Genomic DNA, 21,552 nt, shown 5'->3' with positions numbered 1-21,552 from the left:
GGGATATGTTAAAAATATTGTAATAAACAAGCACAACTGAAACATTACATATGTATGAAACAAATATATTATTTTTTTATAATATCTGTATTTACTGAATCTAATTCAAAATAGCTTTGTCTTTAAGAAACAAAATCACAATGACATAAGACATGGTCAAAGTGAGATAATGTCAAAGGTGTGATGTATGTGGATTGTCTCCCTTTGATTAAAAACAATAAAGAGACTCAGGAATTTTAACTTTTGATACTTGTTATGAAATTACACTGGCTAAGTTGATTCATAAATGAAAAAGAGCTCATTTTGAACAAATTAATATTTACTCAAATGATATTGAGCACCATTATAATTTGATATGAGTGTTAATAGTTAATAGAAGTTTGTATATACAGATAGAGTAATGTGGAAGAAACAATTTAAGTATATTTACCATCTTATTCACTTAATCATTATCAACAAACTATTACAATAACAATGACATCATTAATTGTGAAATTAGTAATGCAGCATAGACATCAGAAGCTATGTTGGATTAAGGTTAACGTCCAAATCATTCTGAGCCAACAGGCGTTGAAGTAGTTCAATCTGTAGTTTCAACCTCTGCTTCTCTAATATCAGTTTTTCTTTTTTCAGACTCTGGTTCTCTCTCTCTCCTGTTAAGACCTGGTACTGCATATGGAGTACATCGTCATTACTGTGTTTAGTCTTCCTGGATTTTCTCAGTCTGCCCTGGACCATCTCTGTCTGCACTTCATCTTGCCTGCTTGATGATTGAATTTTAGAACGTTCAATTGGTGTATCCATAGGTGATGCTGGTAGTTCGACGCCAGATTCAGGATCGGTTGGAATAGTTTGCTGATTATTTGTAGAAAAAGATACTAATTCCATATCTTCCAGATTGACTGTTTCTGTAATTGACAAGTGTTACACTGCATCAGATTTAAATATACTAATATAATGTAATGTGGCATACACCTCATTGTTTACTAATTAATACTTATGTAAAGTTCAATTTAGTAACTGATGTTTTGAAGCTGCAATATGATGTCTTGTTATTTTCATCATTACTTTCTATATTTAGAATCAACAATTTAAAAAGAAATGAAAAATTGACAATCAGTTTCATATCATTTTTATATTTTCTTTCATAAGAAATGAAGTTGTACAGAATAAATATATTATCTGTATAGATTTGTGTATATAATGCTACTATAATGTCTTCATTCACAACTTTCATACATTTAATAAAATCTGTTATTCAATTCAAGTGAATACATTTGTTTTGTGTGTTATCATGACTTAGTAGTCATTAGATATGTTGCTACCTTTGAAGCTGTGAAATTACTATGATTTTTTCATTTATGGTCATTCACAATTATAATTGATTTGTTATCCTTGTTGAAATTATAATGTAACATATGTATTTCCACTCTCCATGCAATGAAACATAACCTTGATGAAATACAAGACATATATTTATTTCTATGTTTCAAATAAATCTGTGCTATTAAAGTGCGCGGGAGCAGTGTCATCGATTGAGTGGATGCCCAATCTTTGTCTTGAGAAATTTTATTCACAACTGTTAGTTTATATATTTTTTTTAAATCAGTATCTTTAGATCATTCATATCACTATTGATGCAAAACAAACTGCCAAAACTAAATAATAGCAATCGTAATGTTTAGTAAAATCAGTAACATCGGTTGTCTACTAGTAACATGTAATCTATAAATAGGATCACAACTCTCTCTACGGAGCGATAAATAAGGCTCTTTCAAACACCACCGTCGACAACCCATACTAAATCACCAGATGTGGGGAGCGGGAACAGATACGCCTATGGGATATTACGATGACATCAACGTTATATTTGGAGAAAACACTTGATAATTTTGTGTTTGATAGATGAAAACATCATTTATCACTCAAGGTTAGTAAAATAAAAACTTTAATTGACATTAATGATGAAAATTACGTTTTTGTCTTACATCGTTGAAAACAGGGATATTACATCATGCCTAACATTTTTGTATCATCTGCATACTATGAAATTTTAATTCATTGAATTTATTGTGATACAAATGTATAGGGATAGAAAATTATATGCACTTAGTAGTATGTAAACCTTTCTGAAACAGGCTAGTTATAATCTCAATGGATAACTGAGGTTCAACGGTGGCGCTGATTGTCACTTCCTCTTCCTCTCCACAGGGGCGTGTCACGCTTAGAAACAGCGTTAGATATATAGGTATATAGACCCTACCCTAGTACTATAAAAAAGGAAAGGGATGTAACGACGGAACCACCCCCTCCTCAATCAAAGTTAGATTTCACCACGTAAACTATTTGTAAGGCCCCGTCGAGGCCTACGGATCGAACGCGAGATGATGTCCCTACAAAATGAACTATCAATGGTCACAATCGGATCATTATTTCAAAAGTTATACGCCTAAAAAACCTCTAAAATTATTCTCAAAAAATTATTCTGAACAATTTACTGTTCCTCACATCACTTAAATGTCAAACTTCAAGGCCATTATGGCCGACAATCTTGGGTATGTTGGTTGTCGATGGTTTGGGAGAAAATGCCTGTTTACTCTCGGGGAAAGGATTTGTAGACGTTTCAATATGCAATAAGTTTTTAGACCCGTGGAATGCCGCTGCCGATCGAATCTAGCCCTACATAGGTGCTGTCAACGTGGCTGGAATTAATAAACGAATTTAAAAGGTGAGTTTTCGCTGTCTTGGGTGATCCATGATTTTGGCTTGGAATTGCGGAGGTAGCTGTTTTCGGTGAGTCGTGGCGTATAACTTTTGAAATAATGTGACCATTTATAGTTCAGTTTGTAGGGAAATCATCTCGCTTTCGATCCGTAGGCCTCGACGGGGCCTTACAAATAGTTTTCTAACTTTGACTGAGGAGGGGGTGGTTCCGTCGTTACATCCCTTTCCTTTTATATAGTACTAGGATGGGGTCTTTATACCTATATGTCTTTTTAACGCTGTAAGCGTGACACGCCCCTGTGTTCCTCTCAGAACATGTTAGCATGGACGCTACTGTTAGAGGCTGTATCCTTTATAGAATCTATGATGGTTGCCGTTGCCTGGCTCATCTCTGGGGGTGGGGGCCCTCCCCCCGTCTTCCTCTGCTGCATCGTGTAATCGCTGAATGTCTTTTTTGCTTTTTGGGCCATGTTTCCCCATTTTTCCCTAACTTGATCCACAGTACGGCAGCAAACGCCTTTGTTGTTTACACAATCTGTTAGTTTCTGCCAGATTGCAGCCTTGCCCTTATTAGTCACCTCATTGCTGAATTTTTTATTAAGAATCTCAGCATTTTCCTGAAACATTGCCTGAATGACATTCTCTTCTTCAGCACTGAAATTATTTCTTCTTTTTCTATTTTTACAGTCAGAGGTTACTGGGCTCATTTCAGGTGCTTCTTGTTGCGATGCCATTTTCACAGGAAATCATGGGACAGTATTCAAGGAATTGTGGGTAATGGTTAGGTCCTTAACAGGCTGTTAACCTCTAATCATACCATTAGTTAACGGCCTGTTAAAAACACCTTCCAGCAACCAAATTTTAACGTACTGTTAACTAACTTTTCGTTAGCTATTTAACGGGTCGTTAGTGTTTAACGGTACGTTAAAATAACGGTGCTTTGAGCAACCGGGCCCAGTTCAGTGACTGGGGTGGGTAGTGGTTTAGGCTGACAAATACTTCTTTCAGGTGGTTGATTTCCTCATGGAGATTCGTAGAACAAATGTTCTTAGATCTTCTGGTAAGCGGGGAGATGATGCCTGACTTTACTCGTGGAGGGTGGTTGGACTGATAGTGGACATACTGGTTGGTGTGGGTAGGTTTCCGGTATACAGATGTCTGAAGTTGGTTGGAATCGGTGCGGGATACAAGGACGTCTAGGAATGGGATCTGGTTGTTGGATTCAGTATGTCCACTATCAGTCCAACCACCCTCCACGAGGAAAGTCAGACATCATCTAATACATACATACATACATACATACATACATACACACACACACACACGCACGCACGCACGCACGCACGCACGCACGCACATACATACATACATACATACATACCAGCTTTCAAGCCACAGTCATCCTGGGAGTGTACAAATCATTATCTAGAATAATATAATATCTGATTAATAATAGTACGTCCTTATATAATTATTTCCAAGCAGTACTTGTTACATGTAACAGGCATTCCGTATCAAATACATACATACCTACAAACCAGCTTTCAAGTCACAGTCATCGTGGGAGTGTACACTAATCATTTTCTGATCATGAGTAATGATATTTTTTAGATATTAGATATTTAATATTTTCTCGCGGTAATCGGTATGTCTGGTTAAACCAAACTGTTGGCCATATTGATGTTTTTATTAACGATTTTCGCAATCGAGCTATTAATGTTTCACAAAGAATGGCAATCACGTTTGTATAATACAGCACGCTATGATTGTTATAAGACATTTGAAACTTTACTACAACCAGAAAAATATTTGTCTACACTTAGATGCAAAGATTTAAGTTGATAAAATTTAGACTAGGATTGCTAAATTTGATGGTAAATGAATTGAGAGGAAAATGTCCATTGAAAGGAATCGAAGAATCTGTCCATTATGCAAAGAAGCAGTAGAAAACGAAACGCATTTTACTTTTATCTGTAAATCATATGTTGACATTAGAAAGAAATATATACCAGACTATTACCTCTCAAAACACTCCGGTGTAGCTTTTAAGTCATTATTATGCTCGTGCAATAAACAAAATATCAGAAATCTGTCATTGTTTATAAAACATGTCAGTAAGTTAAGGGATAAATTATTGCTGAAAGATTAGCAACAAACAATTGATTTGTAAAAGATACTTATGTATAAATGTTGGCCGTAGGCTTTGAATGCAATAAAATTCGTGTCTTGTCTTGTCTGACTGTAGAACACCTTGTCAATGGATGACCTTCATTGGCAAAAACATCGCATCTTTAGCGACATGATGGCGTGGCATCTATTGTTCAACCACGAATATGTCCAGGGCGTCATGGAAAATGACAATTTTTAACTTCTTTGGAACAGGTCCATATGCATCCTATACAAATTCCTGTTAACAAACCTGATCTTGTCCCGTTTTGATAATACCATTTAATTGAAATGTGTGTCTCAATATGATTGTCAAGATTCAGGATAAGCATGATAAATTTGCCCACTTCACCCTTGAAATTCCTAGCTTGCATCCCAAGCTCACTGTCGTCAGACTACCCATTGCTCTCGGATCCTAGGGTTAGGTACCTCCTGCTCCCTTGGCGTAGATCAGGAGAGTGCCAGGATTCTCAATCGATAATACAGCCCTTCTGACACTCTGGGTAATGGGGACATCGACAGTGTTGGGGAGTCTCCACAGTCTCCAGGTAAGATCGACTAGTCAGCGCGTCCTGGGAGAAGTCCCATTCGTTGTCTGTGCTGCATGTAGAGGGGGCAAGGGTACCTGAGATGATTATAACCCTTACTAGCCAGACTGTGCCTGGACAACCCGACCTCTCTCTACTGCAAGTTATCTTAATTTGTAAAAATGCAAACAAAACTGTGTTTTTCCGTTTAGCACTTACCAGTGGGCTCGGTAAGGCTGAATGTTTCAACCTCAGTGTCCCTGAAAAAAGTGTATCAAACATTAGCTGTAGGGCTGAACTAAGCTGCATAAGCAATAAGCATACATACATTGCTGCATTTAGTTTTCTTAACTTTCTGCGCCGTTGAAGATCTTATGTGTGGCTAATGCTATGGCAATCCATATTTTGTTTTGTGTTTCTCATAACTAGATACCATACCAGCAAATGAGCGAAAATATATTTTTATAATATTAAAAGACGTTTTAAAAATATAACATATTTATAACATTTTAAAGTTTACAAACACATTCTGCCAGTTTTTTGGTCCATTTATGACGTTGTTTTGAGTTGCTTTGTTTTGGATAACGAATTTGTAATATATTTGGTGAAGAAAAATCAAGTTTATCTCAGTCTTTTTTGTGAGTATGCTAATGTTGAAGTATGTTTTTCATATTGAAGTACAATTATCCACAGTGGCAGGGGAAATGTAGATACAAAACCGGTTTTATTATTTCAAGCTGGGATACAGGTCAGGGTTGGTGGAAGATGGGAAACCCCAAAAGTGGAAGGCATACGAGTACCATTTGGCTTTTGGTTATGTAATCGTCCTATTGTTGACATAAATGGATTGCCATCCTTCCTATATTATATATATAATTGAGTCGATCATAATGATCCGTTTTAAACTTGATTACGGGTCCATCATTTATGGTGGGTCTTGTAAAACAATTTAAATCATTAGGCGATTATGTTCATCACTAAAGCCAAAATCGTCAGAACTTCACCGGTTGATAGTTTGTTTGTGTAAGCTGATGAGCTCTCCACCAAACAACGTCCTATTAAATTATCATGGCAGTATCATTGCTTTTCTACATTCCGTTCTGCAGAATACAGTTACACTATATGACTTATGTTTGAATAGAAAATTTATCCATTTCTTGGAAAACTCTACAAACAGATCATAGATGTAACTTATTCCAACACATTTGATAAGAATACAAACAGATTATCCTGCTGCTGAAAACACACACCCCACTCAGCCTTTGCCTTCGTCATGTTAGGTGGACCTAACATTGAGTGAGTGAGTGAGTGGTTTTAAGGGAGGGGGTAGGTTTATGTCGCTTTTAGCAATATTTCAGCAATATCCATTGGGGGACACCAGATATGGGCTTCACCCATTGAACCCATGTGGGGAATCAAACCCGGGTCTTCAGCATGACGAGCCGACGATGTAACCATTAGCCTACCCCACCGCCCCAACTTAACGAAAGATATCAGAATCAAATCAACATATTTATCAATAAGTAGATCAGCCGTGTAAACATCTACGTTTAATCCAAATTCTTGAGTTTTATAATGATCATGCTACAAGCCAATACGATATCGTATTTTGTTGGTTACCCACCTAGGTTTGAATCATCGGTACCGCAGAGGGTCATAGAACTGCAAATGCAGTACTCAACCAATCTGAGCTCCCCAGATGCACATAGACAAACTGATCTTCAGAACACATTCATGCATGGACATATTCATCTATAGACACGTTCATGTATGATCATATTCATCTATAGACACGTTCATGTATGATCATATTCATCTGTAGACACGTTCATGTATGATCATATTCATATATAGACACGTTATAGACACGTTCATGTATGATCATATTCATCTATAGACACGTTCATGTATGATCATATTCATCTATAGACACGTTCATGTATGATCATATTCATCTATAGACACGTTCATGTATGATCATATTCATCTATAGACACGTTCATGTATGATCATATTCATCTATAGACACGTTCATGTATGATCATATTCATCTATAGACACGTTCATATTCATATTCATATAGACACATTCATGTATGATCATATTCATCTATAGACACGTTCATGTATGATCATATTCATCTATAGACACGTTCATGTATGATCATATTCATCTATAGACACGTTCATGTATGATCATATTCATCTATAGACACGTTCATGTATGATCATATTCATCTGTAGACACAGCCATGCATGGACAAATTCATATGTAGACACATTCTTGCATTACAATATGTATCTATATGCACATTCATGCATGGTCACCCATGGTCCCTAGTGTGGTGATCTACCTTCAGTTGTTGGCGATCTATAGCCTATTTTTATATTGTATAATCCTCTACAGTTAAAATATTTTAGATTTAATAACTAGTTTTAAATACATATCTATGATAGTCTAGTTGGTTTTACTGTCCTTTGTCGACAGATATTTTAAATTGATTACCTTGTTTTCATCGCTATATGGCTGTAATATTGCCGATGCGAAGTAAAATTTTAACTCACCCACTCACTAATGCATGGTCATATTCATCCATACACACATTGTGTCTACATATGAATTTGTACATGCATGACCGCCTCTACATATGAGTATGTTCATGCAGGAATATGGACATATTTATCTACCGACACATTCTTGAATTGACATATTCATCTATACACATTCTTGCATGGATGTGCATGTCTTCCTATATAGACACATTCATGGATTGACATATTCATCTATAGACGTATTAATCTACCGACACATTCACGCATAGACATACATGCATTTATAAGAGACCCAATCATGTATGTAAATAGTCAGGTATGGACATAGTCATAGACATATTAATGTGTACAAATATTCATGCGTAGATTACCCATGCATAGATAGAATGTTGTGCGGACACATTCATCTAAAGACTTATTCAGTTTTGGACATACTCATGTATCATCTTTTGAAATTGGATGGCTTTTCTGATTAGTCACTTTGAAATAACAATGAACCGAACATATTGACTGTTTTAAATTTACAATGTCTTGGCGTCGCATAACAAAAGATAACGTCAGATCTCGGCGGATCACACGTTACCCCAACAAAGCTTGATCAACCACGTTATGCAACAACCAGGACAGCGCGTAACAGGATCGTACTGAATCAATAATATCACCTGGCATATAATATCCCTGGTGTTTTTTGTCCACTAGCCTCGAGTGTAGTAACTGTAAACATTTTCTGAAATGTCAAGGTGACTCTTATGGGTAAATGAAATATGGCCAAATGGGGAATTGAATATGAAAGTACATTCATTTCTGTTATTCTAAACAATTGCGTATAACTTGTCACATTTTGTGCAATAGTTCTTACAATGCCCCACATGCCGTAAGTTATTAACGTTGCATGGCGTTGTGAGAATGTTCACGACAGTAATGAGGAGAAAGAATTATTTTCTGAGAAGGCAGGACTGGTGGGTAATAGAAAACAAAATAGCATGCATGTGTATCTTTTAAACCACTGTTTATTCTTTCCTGTCCAGAATCATAGGAGATTCACATTAAATTGTTTCGCTGAGATCAACATTGCATAGTTTATTGATGTGAAAATTTATTGCTAGGACAAACAACACTTACATCCCTGTCGAGTGATCACAATAGTGCACGTGACCAGGAAGTGTTGGCTTGAGTCATAGGCCGTGTGACCAGGAAAGTGCCGATTCGCGGTCATAGTGACCAGGAAGTTGGCTGGGGATTCAAAAGTGGTATGCACACTAGCGGAGAGAGATAAGGGACTGACAAACGCTTTATTTATGAAATAAATCTTTACAGAGTCTTTTGTTGGAAGTGATCTCTTACCGCTATTCTGTAAACTACTGCACGCCAGACAGTGGGAACACACGGAAGACCATATGCCATGTATCATCTTTCGAAATTTTATTCTGATTAGTCACTTTGAAATAACAATGAACCGACCATACTGTTTTTATTTACAATGTCTTGGCGTCACATAACAAAAGATAACGTCAGATCTCGGCCGATTACACGTTATCCCAACGAAGCTTGATCAACCAGGATTTGCAAAAACCAGGACAGCGTGTAGCAGGGTCGTACTTAATCAATAAAGTCATCTGGTAATAAAGTCATCTGGCCTGCCCCGGGTGTATTGCAAACATTTTTCTGAAATGCCAAGGTGACTCTTATGGGTTATTGAAATGTGGCCAAATGGGGAATTAAAAAGAAAGTACATGCATTTCTGTTATTCTAAACAATTGCTTATAAACGTGTCACATTTTTTTGCAATAGTTCTTACAATCCTCCACATGCCGTTAGTTATTAACGTTGCATGGCGTTGTGAGAATGTTCACCACAATAATGAGGAGGAAGAATTTTTTTTCTGAGAAGGCAGGACTGGTAGGTAATAGGAAACAAATGAACATGCATGTGTATCTTTTAAACCACTCTTTATTTTTTCCTGCCCGGAATCAAGGGAATATAGAGGTTACCTTTGCAAATATACATTGTCATTTTTACGTCCTGGCTAAATTGCAGATAAACACAGTGTGTAGAAAACAAGACGTACTCTCTGGAAAGCGTTTCTTTCGCAGAAAGGATAACTGTAAACTCATTTAATGTTTTGATTGTATATTTCTGACAATATGTCCAACTTTACCTGAGCAAAGACATTCTCACACAGAATGGAACCCAGGAAATGGTCTCAAAAACGCAACCTGATCTCGGAGATGGTACGGTGTTCTCCATAGTTTTCATGCAACTCATGCTGCACGTGCTGTTCACAGGGACCAGCCCTATAAAATGCACCCCCAAACCTGGTTGCAACATTCACATTACAACGTCAGCAGCATGCCGCGACACTTCCGGGTCAACGTTCGGACCATCTACAGGCTGCAGCAACGTTTCCGGGCCACCAACACCCCGTACTGGCAGTCCAAGGGTGACCACAAGACGACAACACCGCCATGTTGTGCGACAGCATGTATAGAATCTCTTCATGCAGGCATCCGAAACAGCACACCAGACAGTGGGAACACACGGAAGACCAATCACTACTGATACAGTACAGTATTATTTAAACCCAACTGAACATCTCTGGGATGAAATTCAGAGGAGACTGAATAATGTCATACCAAGGCCGAACACAGACGATTTATTGCGCCAGGCCTTTCTTAGAGTGTGGTTCCAGGTGCCAATGACCTTCATCATCGATTGGTGCACTCCACGCATAGACGCTGTGCTGCAGTTATTGCCGCTCGTGGTGGTCACACTAGATACTGAAGTTATTCATTGATGTGTCAAGATATTGTACACAAGAAATGTTTTTGATCTGCCTATTATGTCAATTTCTGTAATGATTTGATTACAGTGTCTATCTAATTTTGAATTCGCACTGACGTTTTGTTTTCCTGCTGAGTATATTTCTAGATGTAGCATATATTTGCTTACAATCCATGAATGATGAGGAATGTTAACATCTCCGACTACGTATAATATGACTCCACACACTACACTCTTGACTGTTCGTTAGATGCTCATATTCAGTAAAAATATTGGGAATGTAGTATTGTATAAAAGAAGGTATTGGGTACAAGATAGTCACGATCAAGTTATGAGAACAAGAAATTCACGACGATCACGTAAAACTGTTAATACATTCTTTCCTTTACTTTTTTTTCCTGTTTATATTTTATTCCGTTTATCAGTTATACTTGTGCGCATTTTCATTTTGCATATTAACAAGAAGGTGTTGGTAAACTTCAACAGGTAACGTGGCTTCCGTCCATACAAAATAGCTATCCAATGATAATATGTGCGTTGTTGTACACTATTTTATCTATTATCTTACTTCTTTTCCATTCATGTTCACTGCAGACAAGGAAACCAATTGTTCATGAGGTATGACACTAAATTTCACATATGTAACCACACGCATGCACACAGTCCTGTTACTATATACCTGCCAACACATTGTTCTGTTAGCAGACATCATATGAATTCTACCTATCAAGAAACTACCAGTTCTAAATAACTCACATTTCGAAACTGAATAATGAGTTATAGGTGGGTGATAACCTTGGATAAATACCAACGTCAATACACACTTACAATGTGTGGTGTACAATCCAGTGATTAACATTTATGCGTACATCGAATGGCTGCAGCGAATGTACAATACAATGCTTCAACATAAACAATTACTTACAGAAGACGTAAGTTCCAAAGATAAACACCAGTGTCAGACCAGTTTTCCTCCATGAAGCCATTGCTGTAAAATAATGGCATTGAATATCAGAAATGTTTTCAAATTTGATGAAAAGAGTGGTTGATCGTCCGTTGTATTCGCCAATCAAACCTTGATCGTCTTTCATTATGCACATGTGGGGAGTCAAACCAGGCTATTCAGCATGCAATATTTCAGCAATATCACCAGATATAGACTTCTCACATTGTACCCATGTGGGGTGTGACAAGCAACCACCTTATTGTCACATCTCCCATGGAATACAGGACAGGACTCCAAGAACGCCTTTCTGAATCTACATGTGGCATGCGGTACAGGACAGGTGGAGGGAGGGTAGATCAAGAGGTCATTCACCGTGTGAACCAATTCCCCTTTTCGAAACACAACTCGATTTGCACATTCACTGGCATATCGTTACCAGCCACGGTCTCTATTTTTGCATAAATATTCTCGATCAGGTCCGTACGTAAGTCCCAAAACATTCAAAGTTAATTTAAACTCACTCACTTTTTTTAATCGCAGCATATATGTTATAATTAATGTTGGCTAGATTATCTAAACTTGCCAATAGCTGAAGGGAAGATGTAAATCCAACAAGGGTCCTTACAGGTAGCAAATGAACTGTAAGTCCCCATGGTCCCTAGTATCGTGATCCACCTTCAGTTGTTGGCAGTCTGTTTTAATATTGTATCGTCTTGTATAGTTAAAATGTTTTAAACCTGATTACTAGTTTTTTTTAAATTTACATATGTGATAAACTAGTTGCTTCTTTACTTTACTTTACTTTACTTCTTTCTAATTAACCTATAATTATTATTAATATATAACTTAAAATAATCACAATATGGCTGAAATACTGCGATGTGACTTAATTTCAATTCACTCGATTATGTCCCATCTAAACCCGAAAGTATTGTAGCTACATGATGAACTCTTGTCTTTGAACTCTTCAACTTAGAATATCTATTTTCCTATAACTTGTCTTATATTTGGGATCAGACTTTCTTAGTAAAGTGCAGATTCTTGTACTTTCGTTGGGTTGAGTCCCATCCGGGATTCGAACCCCCACCCACGGAATCAGGCACCTAATCGCCTGCACACAAAGTCAGCCGCCTAACCCGCTCAGCAACCGAGAATTCCACAAAAATCGAAGTCGGGCAACTGGTAGTCTAGACTGCGGACTTTGTGTACCCCTCTGATAATTGTTAATTGACACGGCTCCCACGACCGAAAGCTATGATTACACAATGTCATTTAGAAAGTGGTCAAATGTTTCATGTGTTATATTTGGGATTACACTTTCTTAGTAAAGTACAGATTCTTGTACGTGTGCACTCTGTTAATGATATCGTTTGGAGCTTACCGTTGAATTGTATTCACCACGTCGAAGATTACTCCTCCCGTGTGTGTCACATGCGCCAATGTATGATTTTGCAATGCTACTGAGCATGCGCATGTTTTGCTGTTGCGAGTTAATGTTGTGTGGGTTAATAATAGCAGTGATCGTTGTTCTGGTGACACAGGAAGACAATAAGAGAATCAATACATATCATGGGGCGGAATTTGTCGTCCTCTCATTGGTCTAAGAGAGAGATGTCAACTAAATATACAAAATATAGAAGTAACCAGCAACACCGGTTTGGAAAACTTAACAAGCTGCTTTGAAAACCAATCGAACTAGTTATATTATATGTATCAGTGCACACTAGGTTTGGTTTTATGCAGTAATGTGTTTGCGTGACACAAGTCAATGCATGATACATTGTAAAGCTTCTCATTCTCAGAAAACAATGTCGTGAAACATTGTGTCACAAAATGGTTTTAAATTTTATTAAGTGTGTTTGAGTCTTAATGATAAATAACAGGTGATGGATATTAGTTCGGTCGATAGAGTATGTGGTATACAGTATACGCATGTGCAATGAGCACAGTATGCGAATGGACTTTTTTAAAGATTCGTGAATCAGGTTAATAAATAGGAGGAAACACGACCTCAACGAACGAATATGTTTTATTTTAAATATATATGTTGATAAGACACGTATTTTGTGTTGTGACATCAGAGATTCCTCATTTGTCAAGGTCTCGTTGGATTCACAATCACCTTTGAATTTGTAGTTTTTAAAAGAAGTCTAGCACATATTTATGACTACAGACAACTCCACTGTGACCCAAGACATGTTGTATTTCCAACACCATTTACAAAGACCGAGACGTGGGGTGACCTAACAAGGACCGGGTACACAGTTACTAAGATACGTTAGAGTTTAGTGCACTAGATAACAGAATCAAAATTGTTTTCATTGTCTCGATAAGGTGTGTGTCCTCAAAACCTCTGTTGAAGACATATAATCTTATCGGAGCTAAATAGTATCTCAGCACGAAGGTTTTCCGGTATATCCCTTTGGATCAGAGATACTTCACGGAGATCAACTGAATATTTATTTACACTGAAGAAAAAGCACCTACCAACTGCACTCAATCCACACCCTGCGCGCATGCATATCGTAAGCCCAGCTTCGGCAGAGTTCGGACTGTTACGTTGACACTGCATTCGTCTACATAACAATAAAGTGATGGTTTATTGAGGGGGTGTCCCTCCCCATCCATAAAGGTACCAAGTGTCATTTCTTCACAATTCTAACGTAAGGGTCGTGTGGAAAATTCGGATACAGCATAAATGGTATTAATGGTAAATATGTACAAATACGTACATTACCTACACCTTTACAAAGGTAAAGTCAGCAGAAATCATGATAAAAACGATGTGTTAGACATCGATAGTATAAACTATGCTGTACAAGGTTTTGCTTTGACAACTCAGTTTTATAGATAAGTGACAAAGGGGAAATGGTGTTTGTCAGGTGTTTTATGTACATTATTTCACTGGATAATATGGATATATGTTTATCATCGATCAAAAGTGATCAGTCGGAGGACGAGTTTCCTTTCAAAAAAACTATACAGAGATCGACAATAAGAATATGGCATACATGTTTCAGATAAAATGTGAGAGGTATCTTGAAAAAAATATTGTCAGTTCTATTTCAATATTTCCGTTTCAATCACTGTTCTGTTTAGATTTTTCTTCGTTTACGTTTTGTTTGTGAGTGTAATATAAGGTAGTCACTGATATAATAAGTGATGTTTTTGACCAAGACAGTGGCCCAGGAGTTGTGGATTACAAACGTTGTCGATAGAGACTGAGATTGACCCGGATTATGCGTATTTAACAGCAACGTGACAGGCAGTGTTGTAACATCGACAATGACCACCTTCCCTGGTCGACATGGGCCAGTCTCCGGTCAGTCTCTTCAACGTGCCAGCGATGTGACCATTAAGGATATAGTAAACAACTGCTGAGATCCTGTTATCATTTATGGCCTTTGTCGACATGGGTCAGTCTCCGGTCAGTCTCTTTAACGTGCCAGCGATGTGACCATTAAGGATATAGTAAACAACTGCTGAGATCCTGTTATCATTTAGAGTGATGTTTTATTTTGCTGTAGTTTCATCTGCACGTGTTTAATTTTGTGTTTCCGTTTCCGCTATGCTTTTAGTTTTACGTCTATGTGTTCGTCTTGTATTATTACTTTAGTTTCTTTCCTTCTTATGGTTAGAGATATTTGGAATTTAACTTTATTTTATTACCTTGTTATTTTTGCTTTTATTTGTAATTCCATCCTAATTGTTTCGTAGCATTTCTGTTTGGGTTTACCTATTTACACGAGAGAGATAGTTAACATGATAAGTATGAAGAAGGTGTGCATCATAGCTACATGGATAGAAAAACATAGGTCATGCATTTAATACGCACACAATTAAATAATGGCCAATTAATTTAATATCTCTAAGCCACAAATACAATCCGAAAAATAGGATCGCCTTTCTATAAGCGGGAAGGATACAACTTTGATTTCAAAGTCTTCTCGTTGTGAAGATGCTGTTTACTGTACGTAGGAAGGCCATGGTGGACGATCAGAGCTCTGTGACTTCTTTTGGTTCTGTTGATAATGACAGTGGAGCAGCTACACTTGCTAAACAGCAGATACTACAACTTACATGAGTATGCATAATAAACGTCAGTAAGAGTCAATTGTCGATGTCCGTCTGGCATGTCATGTCTTGCTTAGTCTTTCCTTTTTTCTTTCCTTTTGTTATATGTGTTGGAATTTAATTTAATTTTTGTTAGGTTTAAGTTTTTAGTTCGGTTTTAGGTTACTCTTTTACACGAGAGAGATAGTTAACATGATCAGGACGTAGGAGGTGTGCATCATAGCTACATGAAGAGACATCATACCTGATGAATTTAATACCCACACAATCAAATAATGGACAATTATTTTAAACATCTCTACAACACAAATACAATCCGAAACCTAGGATCGCCTTTCTATAAGCTGGAAGGATACAACTTTGATTCCTTAGTCTTCCCGTTGTGAAGATGCTTTTTACTGTATGTAGGAAGGCCATGGTGGAAGATCAGAGCTCTTTCTTTTGGTTCTGTTGATAATGACAGTGGATCAGCTACAATTGCTAAACAGCAGATACTACAAGTTACATGAGTATGCATACTAAACGTCAATAAGAGTCAATTGTCGATGTCCGTCTGGCATGTCAGGTCTTCTGCCCATTAGCTGGGTGTACACTGCATCACTGATATAGCAGCTGACATTACAACCATAGAGCACAATACCGAGTTCTCTTTTCCCAGTTGCCACACCTTAAGGAATTGAAAAGATTTAAGATGACAAATCATACACTGTTGCTGCAAGTGATCGTCCCTTATCCCTGTCTGCAACACCGGCGTTGGTGCTTGCTTCCAGTAAAGTCGTCTTTGAGTCAATGCCAATAATGGAACTGGTTTCACTGCACCAGGCAGCCATTTCACTACCTTAATCTCTCCTCTAAGGGTCGTCCTTGTATCTTCGGCATGCGATATATTTCAGCAATATCACTAGATACACGATTCACACATTATATCTATGTGGAGAATCAGACCTCAGTCTTCGACATGCAGTTTTGCAGCAATAAACTCCAGATATATGCTTCACAAATTACAGCTATGAGATGAATCACACTTTGGTTTCCGGCATGCACTATATAAGCAATAGACACCACATAGGCTTATGTCAAAACCTGGGTCTTCAGTCTTCCGGGTGTGCATGCATGTATCACACTCTACTCCAAGAACGTCGTCCTGAATCTACATGTACCATACTGTACAGGACTGCATCCGTCACCATTTACCCTTTCTGTAAGCTACAAGAGGACTCGACACCTAATCGTAATACATTTGCTTTATCTTTATGTGTATCCACGTTACACAACTGAACGAGCAGACGGCAAACAGCAAGAATATTACTTCAGTACTGAGAAGTCAGTTACAGTTACATCTTTACCCTTCATCAGCAATATTGAGAGATAGAGAGTTTGTGTGTGGGAGAGAGAGAGGGTGAGAGAGAGATACACACTCACACTACCTCATAAACAGGCTATACATGTAAATTCTATATTTCAGAGATAAACGTATAATTTTGACAAATCGATAAGGGGTATGTTCCGATCCATAGTTACAGGTAAGGTAAAATAATGAGCTTCTGGGATTATTATACAGACTACTGGCACGTCTGAAGGCCCTGTGGTGCCGAGCGAATGCAGCTCGTACAGTCAGTCAGGCATATGAGATTTTACACCCGCCTCAGGATGTAGACGATGTTGCCGACAGGGTAGGTGGGTTTACATAAAAACTACTATCTACATAATAGAGAACAAAGCACATTACCAAAAAGCTAAAACGTGAAAGATGAAAAATTAGGTGTGTATACCTGCGTTCGTGCGTGCGTTCGAACGTTCGTTCGCTCGTTCGTTCGTGCTTGCATGCGTGTGCGTACGGTCGTGCGTGCGTGTGCGTGTGTCTGTGTGTGTGAAATAGATTATACCCGGTAATATGAGAGTATGTTAGATAACGGTAGTACATAAAGTGGGCTTTTATTTTGAAGTGCAGTTAATTGTAAGCTGCTGCTAAGAAAAGGAAATATATATAACTAGTATATATATTAATATAACTAGGTTGGGCCGATACAATAGCTGAGGAGCACTCCACCTTGTTAACACCCACAGTCTTCTCACTTCCTATTCATAACAGACTCACTCAGTGCCATCACACAGAAACAAAACATGTGCTCCAAATTACGAAACGATATCCTCCACAACACCATCCAACAACACACACTCCACTCCAGCAACACAAAAAACATCCTTCTCTGCATTTCCAGTCACATAAACATCAACGGCAATGACACAAGAGCCACAGCAGCCAAACTAGCCACAACACAAAAAACACCCAACTGCATCTTCCCACATCTAAAACTGAATCAAAACAACTAATTAAATCACAAATCCATTCCCTACCAAAAACCCAACAACAACACCAAATCAACATGGATTAAAGCGCTCATACAAAGACCCATTAAGAAAACACCATAATTCTCCAACTCCAAGTGCGATATATTTCAGCAATATCACTAGATACACGATTCACCCATTATATCTATGTGGAGAATCAGACCTCAGTCTTCGACATGCAATTTTGCAGCAATAAACTCCAGATATATGCTTCACAAATTACAGCTATGTGATGAATCACACTTTGGTTTCCGGCATGCACTATAGTAGCAATAGACACCATATAGGCTTATGCTAAAACCTGAGTCTTCAGTCTTCCGGGTGTGCATGCATGTATCACACACTACTCCAAGAGCGTCGTCCTGAATCTACATGTACCATACAGTACAGGACTGCATCCGTCACCATTTACCCTTTCTGTAAGCTACAAGAGGACTCGACACCTAATCGTAATACATTTGCTTTATCTTTATGTGTATCCACGTTACACAACTGAACGAGCAGACGGCAAACAGCAAGAATATTACTTCAGTACTGAGATGTCAGTGACATGTTACATCTTTACCCTTCATCAGCAATATTGAGAGAGGGAGTTTGTGTGTGGGAGAGAGAGAGGATGAGAGAGAGATACACACTCACACTACCCTATAAACAGGCTATACATATAAATTCTATATTTCAGAGATAAACGTATAATTTTGACAAATCGATAAGGGGTATGTTCCGATCCATACTGGCACGTCTGAAGGCTCTGTGGTGCACCTCGTACAGTCAGTCAGGCATATGAGATTTTACACCCGCCTCAGGATGTAGACGATGTCGCCGACAGGGTAGGTGGGTTTACATAAAAAATCTACTATCTACATAATAGAGAACAAAGCACTTTACCAAAAAGCTATAACGTGATGCGACTGAAAGATGAAAAATTAGGTGTGTCTACCTGCGTTCGTGCGTGTGTTCGAACGTTCGTTCGCTCGTTCGTTCGTGCTTACATGCGTGTGTGCGTACGGTCGTGCGTGCGTGTGCGTGTGTCTGTGTGTGTGAAATAGATTATACCCGGTAGTATGAGAGTATGTTAGATAACGGTAGTACATAAAGTGGGCTTTTATTGGCATGAGAATAATTAAAAGCAATATGGGAATAAATAGCAGTGAGTATGGAATGTTTTCCTTAAACTCATCAATGTAGATGAATCCATATTATTTGGTTTGCCAATTTGAGAAATGTTAACTCTTTCCCCAAGAGAGGAAGAACTTTCTGCTTCTTCTTCTCCGGCCAGTCAATCGTTGTCAGGACCTTCTTCCTGCTTTCCAGCTTCTGATATTTGAAACAATAAACAATCAGGTACAAACAAACATTCGTCAACAATTTCGCTAGCTGGAGAAAGGAAAACTGTCCAATGTTCCTTAAGCTTGAGGAAAAATAAACTGTAACCACTGTTCAATAAGCACGAAGTTCAATAAATCAAAACTGATCATTTGACCTGAAAAGTGATAAAAGTTTCAATCGCAGAAGAACTTAGTGAAATTTTGTAAGAGTAGAGAGACAAGCGAGAGTAAAGGACATATTTCCTTAGCTTTGGTTGGACATTTGATGACTGACAAAAGGTTTTTCTTTCACTAAATAACAGTTGTGACTTATAGAAAAACATTGACATTGAATTAATAACATCTCTTAGGAATGCACACTAGCAAATTCATACTATCATTGCCTATTTTTCCGAGAAATTCTCATGTGAAAGCTATAACTTATTTTCTGAATGTTACATACATTATGCTTTGATATCACATGTATAGAACTACGAATTATCCATTATTTTGAAAATAATGTGAAAAGAAATTTTTGGGTTTAAAAAATAATGACGGGTCATTCTGGCAGACAAGAAATAGAATGGGGTCAAAGGCGGACCTCCATAACTAATATCTCATACTGCTATTGACAATGTGCTTGCAGCTACTATTTAGTGGGGTGTTGTTAATAAATTAATAAATGTACATTGGCGCTTTACTATATACTATTTAAAACTCTTTTAGCTGCATATTTCTAATTATACATTGCACGTATTAAACAGTGTTTATTTTGAAAGCTCTTTTGAATATCAGTGTACATTTTCATGAAATTACATTGAAGATCACATATACTCTAGGGGGGTACAATAAATAAATCACTAACTGGCATCGCTATAAATGAAACCCTGTCATTAAAACTACTCACTTCGATCTTTAATCAACTTAAATCGACCTTTTTTGACAACAGTGCACAATTCTCACCCGCGAATGAAATTTCAACCAATCAGAGCGGGCGTCTCTGTGACGTCATATGAGGAATAGATATGAGGGCCGATGCAGAATTCATCTACATTTCAGGGGTAAATTATCTTGTTTACAGGTTTGTATAAACCTGAAATCGTGACAACTGTTGTGGAAAATGAAAAGCTATATGTTCTCACAATCTTCTGTCATATAATTTTGTCTCCTGCTTTGCCTAGTTTCCGAGTTACAACTTGTTGTTTTCTTAGACGATTCTGTCAAAATCGCTTGGTGTCGTTAGGGCCTTATTTGTATAATGACTGATCCAAATTGATCCCATTTCTGTGCTTTTTACCTCGATATTTAATCATGTCATGTGAAAATATGACGTCCATTACGCGTGATATTAAAAATGACATTTGATTTATTTGAATCGGTAAACTAAACAATCCTATTTTGCCATTGCTAGAAGAATCTGAAATTTTACTTTAGGTAAATAGGTACATACAGTTTTAGCACACAGCAAATGCTTATATGTATTTCTTATGCAACAATGAAGCTCTGTTTGTATTCTCAAAACAGTTTCGGCCCACAAGTTTTCATTACATGCAATTAAAATTGCATGCAATACAGCAATTAATACTCCCCTCGTTGTAACCCGTGTTAGGTGGTATAAACCTACACATGTTATTTGTCATCATTCACTTGATGGTCAGTTAATGAATTTATAACAGGTATAATTAGTGGTAACACCACTTAGATTACCCGACAAAGGTTCCCATTTGGCATTTCTCGTGTCTGGAGTAAATATTCAACATTATAAACATCGATAAAAAGGATTAACCGAGAACACGCTGATTGATTGATTACTTTTATCTTATACAGCGGATTTGTCAAAAGGTAGTGTTTATCTATGTAGATTTATTAATCTTTACTGAATACACCCTGTCGTGGCTGTGTCTGCGTAAAAACAACGTCCTTCCTTCAAAGGATTAACCGTCAATACAGTGATTGATTGCTCATTATTGGCTAACTAAATTACCGCTTTTAAAGAATGGTGGACATTATGCAATCAGTTGCCAGGTGTGCTATCTTGGGTGACCAATGAGACTATACACCAATGTGACATACCTGAAACTATATATCATCACTTTTCATATACTAGACTGTTGAAAGACACA

At 37.6% G+C, this 21,552-nt stretch overlaps 1 protein-coding gene across 1 annotated transcript; it reads right to left on the bottom strand.

Annotated features, from left to right (window-relative positions):
* Positions 1-433: 433 nt before the first annotated feature.
* LOC124262148 lies at positions 434-13,144 on the bottom strand. Its single transcript, XM_046696609.1, has 4 exons — positions 13,078-13,144; positions 11,676-11,738; positions 5,637-5,677; positions 434-908 (listed from the first exon to the last, which is right to left on the bottom strand). The coding sequence occupies exons 2-4, from the start codon at positions 11,726-11,728 to the stop codon at positions 523-525; spliced, it is 480 nt and encodes a 159-aa protein (XP_046552565.1). The 5' UTR covers positions 11,729-11,738; positions 13,078-13,144; the 3' UTR covers positions 434-522.
* Positions 13,145-21,552: the final 8,408 nt, after the last annotated feature.

This window comes from Haliotis rubra, unplaced genomic scaffold (genome assembly GCF_003918875.1).
Source record: "Haliotis rubra isolate DU_JTF1 unplaced genomic scaffold, ASM391887v1 Scf823, whole genome shotgun sequence".
NCBI classification, from domain to species: Eukaryota; Metazoa; Mollusca; class Gastropoda; order Lepetellida; family Haliotidae; genus Haliotis; species Haliotis rubra.
This window is presented reverse-complemented; position numbering and strand designations above follow the sequence as displayed.

Coding starts and splice junctions, on each gene's coding strand:
- LOC124262148 (XM_046696609.1), bottom strand. CDS start 11,728: ATGGAGGAAAACTGGTCTGACACTGGTGTTTATCTTTGGAACTTACGT. Junction 5,678..11,675: donor CTTTGGAACTTACGTCTTCT/GTAAGTAATTGT, acceptor CACTTTTTTCAG/GGACACTGAGGTTGAAACAT. Junction 909..5,636: donor CAGCCTTACCGAGCCCACTG/GTAAGTGCTAAA, acceptor TGTCAATTACAG/AAACAGTCAATCTGGAAGAT.